General features: G+C 36.3%; 1 protein-coding gene across 1 annotated transcript in view; it reads left to right on the forward strand.

Annotated features, from left to right (window-relative positions):
- LOC140142330 (macrophage mannose receptor 1-like) overlaps positions 1-12,322 on the forward strand; it is a 57,147-nt gene that overhangs the window by 4,965 nt on the left and 39,860 nt on the right. The window contains exons 4-11 of the mRNA XM_072164299.1: positions 1,564-1,676; positions 3,013-3,146; positions 3,617-3,834; positions 4,396-4,493; positions 5,666-5,769; positions 8,396-8,525; positions 10,049-10,131; positions 11,257-11,376. Coding sequence (XP_072020400.1) covers positions 1,564-1,676; positions 3,013-3,146; positions 3,617-3,834; positions 4,396-4,493; positions 5,666-5,769; positions 8,396-8,525; positions 10,049-10,131; positions 11,257-11,376 — 1,000 coding nt within the window. The remainder of the gene's footprint in view (positions 1-1,563; positions 1,677-3,012; positions 3,147-3,616; positions 3,835-4,395; positions 4,494-5,665; positions 5,770-8,395; positions 8,526-10,048; positions 10,132-11,256; positions 11,377-12,322) is intronic.

The raw sequence follows: 12,322 nt of genomic DNA on the forward strand, positions 1-12,322 counted from the left end.
ATTTGGAAGGTTTTGAGATCATTAGAGGGCCTACCCTCAGAACAACAAATAAAAGAGGCCTCCTCCTTTTTGCAGGCATTATTGTGCACGCTAAAATAGCTCTAAATATGGGTATTTACATCGATTCTGCGATACAAAATACAAAGGCCCCTCCTCCTTTTTTTTTTTTTTCAAAAACCTGGACGTGAAACATGTTTTTTATTTTACTTGGACTTATCAATATGGAACAACACCTTTATCTTGACAATTCATTGGTTCGCCCTATTCCTTTTAAAGGAATTTTTATTCTAAGCTGAATTTGGTTTCAGGATGGGGCTTTTTTCAGAAAATATTCCAATTTAGGCACAATTTTTTAAGTTTGGGCAAAACTGTAGCAATATGTTTGTAATTTATCCAAAAAATGTGCACTTGTGGTCAAAATTTCTTGGAAAGTTAGTATAGTGATGGACCACTTTCAGATTATCCACAGCACTTCCCTAACCAAAACAAACTTTAGTACCCCCACTGCAGGTAATATAGTATTTCCATTCAAAATAAAATTTTAAAAAATGACAAAAGACCCACAACAGACCTGCAAATGAGATTGTGCTGGATTCACAGAATTAAAACCAGAGAACCAGGAGGCATTCGTTGTCATGCAAGCGCGACATAGATGATGGGCGCATTTAAGAGACGCACTTGATGCGACCAGCACGCGAGTACGAAGATGCTTCAGATGAGACGCAGAATTGTTTTTGTTCGTCTCCCGAATCGGCAAGGACCCCCAATTTTCTCCCCATGGCTGACGGCGCGATTGTACGTGGCGGTATAGGGAGTCCCGGTTCTCCTTTTCTAATTCTGTGGCTGGATTGAACTGATTGATGGGTTATATTTTGCGTTTGGTTTTAGTTAAAATGTTTTAATAACATTATATGTCAGGTTTTATAAAGGTCACGAAAAAGTTTTATATGAAAACACACACATATTTAAAATGTTGTCAAAATGTTATTGAAAATTATTTTTTGCAAACATTTTTGCCAAATATTTTGTCAACACTTTTGCCAAATATTTTGTCAACACTGACATAACATTATGTCAGAATGTCAAAAAATGTTTTTTGAACGTTATGAAAATGTTTGATACCCTTTATATAACCTTTTCTAACCTTCAGCGAATAATGTCAAAAATATTTTGTATTTGCTGGGTATATCCATGCTGAAAGCGTTTAAGTAGCTAGAGTCCTGGGATATTTTTGTTCATAAAACAATTTTGAGGACCTAATTAAACAAAAATGAGAGAAATGGTAACTAGAATTTTTGGTGATTTTCTCAAAAATGTGTAATTTTCCCCAAATTCCAAAGTTAAAGTTATGATACTTTGTGATTCAAGCATATTTACTATCATATAGGCTTTACTGTCTTTGTTACTTATATGATACAATGAAAATAAAGTCCCAATAATTTTGCACCAAAACGTAATTCTGTGATCCTGTGTGCATCCTCATGCCATACATTTGTAAAAAATTCAATGTAAGAAGTTTTCAGTCTGAAAGAGCACTGTTGTTGTATTTTCTTTGTATTTTAGGAATTTTTAAATAATCTCCTTGGTGATACTGGTGTGAGGTATTGGATAGGTTTACATGACACAACTATGGAAGGCAATTTTGTGTGGGTAGATGGTTCTCCACTCACATCTACGTAAGTAAACTAAAGACCTCACAAAAAGTAACACTACCGTTACAAATATGTCAATAGCTTCAGAACTATTAACTGTATTCACAATATTTTGACATAGAAAGAAGGATGGTGTATTTACGCACAGTTTGATACCATATTTGTCCAATTTGTTCAACATTAACAACACAGTGCTTTTAAAGACAAATACCCGAATTTAAAAGTTGCAGTTTACAGTGATCAGTAGTTATAATGCCAGCATTGTAACACGTGAAGCCTGCCATTATCTTTGTGCTGACTTCAAATCAATACAAATAGCTGCAACTTTTAAATTAGGGTATTTTTCTTTCAAAACACTGCTGTGTTGTTAATATTGAATGAAATTTGACCGATGGGGTATTAAAATACGCGTAAATAAATTATCCTTCTTTCTATATTAAAATATTGTGAAAACGGTTATTATTTTTTAAAGCTATATGCGTATTTATTATGGCTAATTGGCTATGCTACTTTTTGTGCAGTCTTTATACTAATAACCAATTCAGTCAGCAAAAGAATTGATGTCCCAGTTACAGGCTTGTACACAGGATTTTTTAGGGGGGTTCTGACTTTGAAAAAGTGGACCTTTTTTTTCCGGGTGGGGGTGAAAGATGGAAAGATCATATTTAGCGTGGATTTTTAAATTCGTTGAAATTGGTCAAGAAATAAGCACATGGTGATCCAAAATCCCAAGGAAGATGCAAATTCAAAAGTTGTAGATTGCTCCACTATATGCCCTAATGATTTGTACACAAAGTGTTCTCAAACAAGAAGACTAGCCCCATATTGTTAATTTTCAAGCAAGAGGGGATTCTTGTATTCGATTGAATTCAGCAAGCAAGGCAATTCCCCTGTAAATGCTGTTTTGCAAAGTATGGGCTGCATAATTAATTTGAAGCAAAATGAAGTTTGTTTGTTATTTACACCTGGATTTACCTTATAAGTGTCAAAATGCCACAACTTTCAAAGACTATACAATTAAAGTAGCAACTTCTCTCTTTTAAAACAGGTTAAAACATTATTTCTTTGCCTTCTCTAGTGATTTTCACTCAATTTCAAAGGAACAAAATGCTAGATATATAGGTAAAAACATGCATGAAAATTGGCCCTCCACAACGCTAAAACCTCAGAACTTCCGGGGAGGGGGCTTTACCCCCTAGACCCCACCAGAGGCCCCAAGGCAGCCCCTGGACCCCACCTGTTCATAGCTATGCTCTACTTTTAAATATATCTTGTTGGTTCTTGGAAAGGACTTGCCCCCCTATGCAGGGCCTATAGTATATCATTCTGATAGATTGCTTTTGATGTTATTGATTGACAGATTTTGGAGTGGTGGTGAACCTAACAACTATGGTGAATATGAGGAGGATTGTGTGGAATACTCACCTGAAAAAGGCAAATGGTGGGATGAGAACTGTATAGAACCACAATATTATATCTGTGGCAGAAGTATAAGTAAGTTGAATTGTCTTTGTGTTGAGGTGCGTGTGGAGGGGGGTGTGTGGGAGGTTGGTGGGGTGCATTTGATAACTGTACAGAGCCAAAATTGCCGTAAAACATGGACATTTTTTCGTAATTTTGGGTTTTTACTGGAGGGAAACAGGAGGCAAGAGTTCTTACTGGGGGGCATTTGCCCTCCATGCCCCCACCACTGGATGCCGGTTCAGTCTTGATTCTTTAGCAGAGGCAAGAAAACTATGTCCTTTTTTTTTATTCTATTTTTTTATATTTAAAAAACATGTTATTTTCAAAATATTTGTTTCAAAAACATTTTGTTTCAAATGTGTTTTTTGGTCAACAAATGTTTTTTTCACAAATTTTTTTACAGCAACGGGCGTCAAGGTGGAAGCAAGAACCGGTATACCAACCAATAACCACACAATTCTAGTTATTAATGCTGTTTAATGTGTCATTTATTTTCTCAGATCAAGTCATTCAATGTGATGAGAGCAATGGATGGAAGCCATACAATGGCAAATGTTACAAATACCTTGATGACAGGAAAACTTTTGTAGATTCTGAGTATTTCTGTAATCTTATCGATGGTAATCTAGTGGCAGTTAATAGTCAGGATGAGCAGAATTTTCTACAGTCATATCAAGTCACCATTGAGCTGGACTACTGGATTGGCTTGACGGATAAAGTAAGTAAAGAACTCATGTGCAATATTTACACTATTGGCTGACTTGTGGTATTTTTGTCAATATTGTTGCTAGAAGTGTTTGCGTTTGAGACTCAACATAATGAATTTCCTTTAAGAAGGTCTGCAACTGTAAATGCACTTATCAAAAATCTGCTGTTATTGGTGCATTACCTCATGAATATTGATTCTGTTTATGAATGTTTTTAAATGCATTTGATCATGTTTGATATAATACTTTTATTATACTTTTGATATGATATCCCTTTGTAAAAGGATACACATGCATTACTGATATTTTGATAGAATATGTAACATAGGATTTAAAAAGTTAACCCTCCTGCTGAATCCAGCTCTATACTGTTTTCTTCATAAATTCTTGAATTGAAATAGAGCACCTTTCTGCTTTAACTGAACTTGTGAAACATTTGGTTTTAAAAGCTCATATATTTGGTTTTCATTAAAGGATGTCAAAATTTAAATATATCTTGCTAGCAAATGAAGTTTGCTCATGAAAGAACTCTGTAATGCAATACTATACATTGTATGTTGATGTTGATTTAGGATAGTGGTTCAACATTCCCTGGTGACTTTTCATGGACAGATGGTAGCTCATATGGACCTACAACCTACCAAAACTGGGACAGTGGTGAACCTGACTTGTGAGTTACATTCTAATCTAAATATATTTTTTGTTTCATTTTGATCTTGGAAGTAATCATAGTATCGAATTGTGCACTATTCCACAGAACGTATACACTCGTATACAAAGGCAATTTTGTCTTGTAGCTGCAACTTAACAAATTTTGTACAATTAAGGGATCTAAAATGAGCATTTATTGCGTTTCGACAGTATTTTTGTGGCACATGAGAGCACCTCAGACCTATCGAATTGTATTCTGAATACGAAGCATGTCTTTCTGATATCAAATAATTTTCATTTTTTGAAAATCACAATATAATACAAATTTTATGACAAATTATATTGTTGAATTTTTGATATATAACAGTCCTCGAAGTAAATTATATAAATCTAATGATATATTCTTCAAGTGTATGTAGCAGAGAGGAAAAGCCGACGGTCAATTGAAAATTTTGACCTTTCATATTGAAGATATGGATTTTTTTCCCAAAAAGACCTAATTTTTTTTTGGTGTTTTGGAAAAAAAATCCATATCTTCAATCTGAAAGGTCAAAATTTCTAAAAATTATTTGATATCAGAATGACATTCTTAGTATTCAGAATGCAATTCGATATGTCTGATGTGCTCTAATGTCCCAAAATAAATACTGTCCAAACGTTCATACCCCAGCCCTTAACATAGCCTAAAATGCAAACTTTTTCAGCAGTGTAAAACGGAGGGCATAAGGACTTAATCTAGCTGAAAATGAGGGTCTTAGGAGCAGGAGAATAGTTTTGAAATGGAGGTTCTCACTGGCACTGGGCACATACCCATACTACCCAACAATGGTAGCCCCCCTCAGTGGCATAGCTAGGTGTTGTGGCACCCAGGGCTAAGGATACATAATGGCACCTCTCCCCAATTCTGTGCTGACTGTGCAAAAATTTGCCCAAAGAGAGCCTATCACTTATTAATTTTGGTTATAATGAAGTTGAATATTGGTCTTAAATTTATTTTTAAAGTGATTCTGAGCTGAAATGTGCACGAAGCGCGCAAAAATTTGACTTTCATTGCTTGGAGGGGGTGCAGAATCGATGCTGAATTGCATAGTCACTGGTGACAGTGCTAACATAATCTGTGAATATCAGAAACTTGTAGAATATGAGTTCTACATAATTAACATTGGAATTTGTCCATTTGCTTTGCAATAGTGTTAACCAAGCCAACTGTGTTGGAGTACCAAGATTAACTGGGGGAAAATGGGCTGTTGGTAACTGTGGCGATACAAAGACTTTCTTCTGTGAACGATTAGAAGGTAAGGCAAACAGGCGGACAATAATTGGGCAAAAATTGAGTAATAAGGACAACAATACACATTAACCAATCTGGTCCTTAATGAAAAATTGTTACTGCCTCCACTTGAGGTGTAAGCATCTTAGGCTATGCGATTTAAAATCCACACTACCTCTGTTGAAGATTTTGGAAATAGCTTTCACAGGAGGAGTATGAATTTCAAATAGAATGAACACATTAGGCAGCTCCATTTGAATTTCAAGCTCCTCTGAGAAAGATTCAACCTGAATCTTTCACTGAAGGAGGGTGAGTTTCATATAGAGCTGCTAATGTGTTCATTCTATTTAAAATTCATACTCTCCCTGTGGAATATATTTCCAAAATCTTCCACAGGGGTAGTGTGGATTTTAAATGGAATAGTTTCCTGTTGTATTTTGGGATATCAAAGTGTTTCCTTGGGTATTTTTTGCATGCGGAGAACATTTTTGACACTTAAACTTAAACTTAAGCATTGTGATATAGCTTGAGGGAATCTAAACAAGACATCATGTGACCTTTGAGCGCTTGATGCAGGGGTGTGAGAGTTCAGATTAAAATCTGAATTCAGACTTTTTGATCTTGATTTTTATCTCTTTTTCTGCATTTCCTCTGTGCAAAAGTATAGGAGTTCAGTTTTGATAGTTTCATCTGAAAGCGGACACACTAGTAAGCATAATATCAAGATTTATTTGTCTCATTAAATGATTTGAAGAGAAAAAATGTCATGTTGAAAGTGGACCCCGGGAAGTGGACATCCGACTAATGTCACCATTATTGCTAGGCCTCTTAGTAAATTACAGATTGTGATGTGCTTGTTTAAAAAATGCACTAAAACCACAATTATATAATAAATTACATTAGTTTTGCTTATTAGTAGTGTGAAAATAGATAATTAACAGATAATAGGCCCTATCTGTTATTTTAAAGAAATTTTTGCAATTTTCTGTTTTTAGCAAATATCTGGTGGTCCAATGCCCCCGTACTAAGTTTTCAGTGAAATATCTGTGATTTCCCATGTATGAATTGGTTGTTCAACAACAAGTTTTAAAATTTGCGCTTATTTTATTTCATAATGGGTTTGTAGTAAGTTAAATTACGCAACTATGACATTTGCGGGTCAAATCATAGCCATATAATAAAGTTAGAAGTGGTCCTTAATGCCCCATATGTACAATATACTGCTGCACTCCAGAAGAAGAAGCAGCTGAACAAAAAAAACACCCAACCAGCAAAAATAACAAGAACACTAAAACCAAGTCAGTAAATATGACAAAAAAGCAAAAAATGGACAATGAAGCTGATCCTGACAATGTCAGGATTGTGGACTGGAGGACATTGGTTGTGGTTGACTCTGGTGTATGTTTTGTAAATTTTCTGGCTTTTTGCATATGCAGAAGTTGTGGGCTTGGAAGAGGACTGGAAAGGCAAGGACTACATGTGTCAGTTGTTCCTCACATAAAATAAACACCATATTGATATAAGACTTTTTAAAAAAACTCTTAAGAACCATTAAAGGTCACAAAATGGTCAACAAACATGGTACTAGTTGGTGGTACAAATGCCCCACGCATTGTTGGCAGATTTTTTTCCTGTGGTAGATAGCTGAATAACAGGTCTATCAAAAAAGTCAGGTATGGTGAAAACTACAAATGGTGGTCCCTAATGCCCCTCTTTGCCCTACATGTAATGGGTGTAAATAAAGCCCCTTATGATATCATACCACCAAATAAATCCCCATAGAGATATGTACTAAATTTGCCTCAAGAAAACATCATTTTTTCTTCGCAAGAGCGACTCAGTTCTTAGCGACAGCTATGATGGTTGAAATTAGCCCTAGCCTGATCCCTCTGACTGGGAAAAAATATAGGTTGACCGTCATTATTTTTTATGACTGGCCCTCGAAGTCTATGATGTCTGGGAATTACCTAATTTACCTGCAAAATCATGCCAGTGTTTCTGTATAGAAAAGACTGCTTAAAATCATTAAAAAATACTTGAGCTCTCCCATCTGTGGTACACTTGCAGGATTTGATATTACTAATCATAACCAATCCAAATTTAACCAAAGTTATGCAAATTTCTGCTCATTTTGATGCTTACTTTACGCCATCCAAGGTTTTTTCTGAGAAATGCATTCAGGGTGCACAACAGTATAATACTATATTTGGTGGTGTGAAAGCTTATGTTATATCTTTTGCATAGCCTATAAAGGCAATATTGATACAAGATACGATTTGAACTTACAAGTCATTTCCATATTGTTTATGTAACTCTTGTATTATAAGGGCACGTTGGCGCAGCGGTACAGGCTCTGCCTTGTAATCGGTGGATTGCAAGTTCAAGCCCCGGCGGTGCCATCGTGTTGTGCTCTTGGGCAAGGCGCTTTACCTTACTTGCCTCTCTCTACCCAGGGGTCAAATGGGGAGCTGTTATGAATATTGTCCATTGAGCGCCGCCCAAAGGTATGAGCATGCCTTGGGCATTGTATGGCAGCTGACATATTCTAACGACAGCGGAATAAATGTAAAAGCGCTTTGGTACGTGTACACATGTGAAAGGCGCTGTATAAATACCAACATTTTTTTTAAACATTTTATTTGAACTTTTAGGTACCTGTCCAGAAGGCTGGAGACAACATGATGGTCAATGTTATCAATTTAATGTTAACAACCAAATGACATGGACTGATGCTAAACATTACTGTGAAGCTCAAGGAACATACATGGTTACCATTTTATCGTAAGTGTAATATATTTGCTCAGTAGCATTTGGTGTGTTTTGTTAACTCTGATTTGTTTGCTATGCTCCTGCCTGCCCCATAAACCAGACATGCCAACTAGCACGGTTTCGCCGTATTTTGTACGGAAAATAGGGCAAAATAAAAACCCTTGAATAGACTATTATTTTACAACTACAACCAAATAGTAATGTAGCTGTCATTTGATTGGTGGCTATTTGTAAACAATGTATATAAATTTGGCCTTGTCAACCAATCGGCACGCTAGTCTTAAAAGCGTTTGACGGCCTTTTTATTAGTGCTACCAGTATTGGGCTATTCCAGATGTATTCCACACCCCCCCCCCCTATGGAAGACACTTCCGGAATTCGGGGCTAAATTGACAGCCGGAATTCACATGTCAGGAAAACCCCATGGAAGACCCTGCGGAATTGTGGTAATATGGCCAGCGGAATTCAAGTAAATGTAAATGTAAATGTCTTCCATAGTGTTCCAGCTGGAATTAGAACATTTTTTCAGTTTCCAGCCAGAATTCAAGTAAATTGTAAATGTCATTCATAGGTTAATCAAGATGGCGACCATAAGTGAAGATCCTGCCGGAATTGGAGCATTTTTGACCATTTTCCAGCCGGAATATTAAGAAATATGAATGTCTTCTATAGGCACATCATGGCCTTTCACAATCCCCACTATTGTTTTTTTTTTTTTTTTAGCAGCCGGAATTTCACCTAATCTCAATGTCTTCCATACCCTCCAGCCGGAATCTGTGTTAAAAATGACTGCTGGAATTCTAGACACATCTCAATTCCAGCTGGAATTGTATTTTTTAAATGTCTTCCATAGGGGGGTGCGGAATACATCTGGAATAGCCCATTGCAACAAAACACAAGTTTATCGCACGGTGTGGTTGATTTTCTTCCATTTGTGTGTGATACCAAAAAGCGAAAATAATGGCGAAAGAAACTTCCTTCACCCAATAAACCAATCATTTTAATCGGTCCCACCCACCCCATAAACTAACCATTTAACCTGTTTCCACCCACCCTGGAACACTGTGAACGCTAGTGGCTCCGCGATAATCACACACGAATATAGCGCGGTACAGAAGAAAGTATACACGCCCCTTGCACTGCGTACACGCTTAGTACAATACATGGACGCAACACGCATGTTCCACTTTGGCCAAGAAATACTTAATTTGATTATAGTAATTTTACCCATGTTTATATCCGAGTAGAAAGAGGTAAGGTTAAGTGCTTTACCCACAGTAGAAAATAATACTGATATTACGCTATTACATGGGAGATTTGAAGAGGCTGCCACCGTGGGAGATTTTGGACCTAAAATGGAAGGGCACCACCATGAACAGAAGATGAGGGGAAATGTTACTTAAGTCACATGGAAGAACAAACTCCACTTGTAGTGCACATTATGAATAACTGAAATTATCAATTTCGGATTTTAACCGCACATATTGATTGATAAAGTAGACAAATGTAAAATCTTATTTTATTGTCACTTCCAGGGACTCTGAAAACCAATTTATTACCAGTAAATTGCCACAAATGAGAAATGAAGGAGTTAATGATGTGTACATTGGTATATCAGGTAAATTAATTTAAAAAAATATATTTCTGTACATCTAGTGTTTACATAGCTCAAAGAATTAGCTTCAAACAATATTATATTCGTGTGAATATGTACCTTTTAGTCTAATGGGCTATTCCAGTTGAAATCCACACTACCCCTGTGGAAGATTTTGGAAATATTTCCCCCAGGGGGAGTATGTTTTTCAATTGTAATTGGTCAGGGTTAATCATTTTGAAGCCCATACTCCCCCTGTATCATAGCTTTACATATATCTTCCACAACTGGAGCAAGTATTCATTGAAAGTTACCCAATTTCTCTATTCTAGTCGAAACTCATACTCCCTCTGTGGAAGACTTCAGCTAAATCTTCCACAGGGGGAGTGTGGATTTTAATTGCAATAGCCCAATTCTTCATTAGAATATCTTTTTAAGTGAGTACAAATGGGCTATTCCAGTTGAAATCCTGTGGAAGACATGACCTTAATCTCCCACACAGGAAGTGAGAATGGTTGACTCCATTTGAAATCTAAACCCCATGTGTGGGAGATTAAGGTCATGTTTTCCATAGGCACACCACCTATGAACCTCAATTGGAATAGCCCAATATCCTATCAAGATGCTCATTTAGCCCGGATCATAATGAAGTCAAACTTCAAAGCTTCATTCATGTGTGAGATTTTGAAAATGACACTTAATTTTGAGATATATGTCATTAAACTTGAACGGAACTGAAAGAACAAATAGGAATACAAAAAATGCTTGAAAATAAAATTTAAATGTGAGACAAAATCAACCGTGTAAAAATAACGGTCATTGGGATAGACTAAAGAGATATAGAACATTCACCAAGAGGCAAAGTCCCCATGCTTTGTATGCTGAGAATTCTTGCATATTCATGAGGGCTGCTCTTTCAATCATGCATGTCTAACAAATCATACCACCCGTGTTGTGTCTTCATTTTAATATGAAAGACCATAAATTATGTGGTTTGTGTGTAGCATTTTTGTGTCGTATTCCTTGGAATCATTGGCCCACATTAACATATAATGTTGGGATTTTGCCAGTTGGTGAATGGTCTGTTTATTATTAGTTTAAGGTATTTATTATTAACCTTACTATGTTTGTCACCATTCTTTCTATCAGATGTTATTAATGATGGTCAGTTTGCCTGGACCACTGGTAATGCTGTATCATATAATCATTGGAATGATGGTATGCCACAGAACACTCAGGATCAATATGATTGTGGCTCCATGTTTACAGGTAAGTATGAATAGACCATGTCCATGAGAGTACTCCTTCCTTTGGAGGGATTATGAAAAGTTTGCATAGACCACTAGTGATGATATATAGTATAATAATTGGATTTATGGTATGCCACAGAACTATAAGGATCAATATGATTGTGGTTCCATGTATATATTGCTTCAACCTAGAAGTACAAACAAAATCTGTGGCATCAGGGGTCGATGCTTGCGTCACACGCACTGCGTGTTAAAAAACGTGACGCATAAAGAGCATGGTGCACTCGGCAAGTACAAATTGCACAGCAGTTGCCGCACCAAAGAAGCATTTACACAGGCATTGCACTGAAATAATTATTCTCATACCTCCAGTTTGTACTTCTGAGTTGACGGACTATAGGCAGGTATGAATAGACCATGAGAGTAATACATCCTTTGGAAGGGATATTAATTAAACTGACATTTAAAATGTTGTTATGGAAAATTTGACTGGACAACTGGTAATGCTGTATCATACAGGGTGTCCCCCCAAAAAAGAGGCCCCTCATTGCGCCTTCTTATTCTCCTATTTCTGAAAACTTAATCAAATATATTTTGGTATGTAAGAAAACCTTGAGTCGTTAGCTTTAATAAACCAAAACAATTTTATCAATCGGTTCACAACTTTTGAAGATATGCTCTTTTAAAGAAATGTACCCGTTTTTCACTCTGTCCACGGAGAAGGTTTGGCTACTTCAAAGATTGAAAAGGAGTACACATACCATGCATGAATATGAAACATTCCTCAATGATAACTTTATAAAATAACTTTATTTATGGAATGGGCTTTACCGGTGGGTTTATGGGCAATGGATTTTGTTAATAGTGTCATTAATTTGTGGGTAAAATGGATGCCGAATGGGACTTCTTTTGCTTTACTTGCAATTACTTCTTTTTTTTTTTTTTGGTTATTTATGCCTTTTGTT

The sequence above is a fragment of the Amphiura filiformis genome, chromosome 20 (assembly GCF_039555335.1).
Source record: "Amphiura filiformis chromosome 20, Afil_fr2py, whole genome shotgun sequence".
Taxonomy (NCBI): Eukaryota; Metazoa; Echinodermata; class Ophiuroidea; order Amphilepidida; family Amphiuridae; genus Amphiura; species Amphiura filiformis.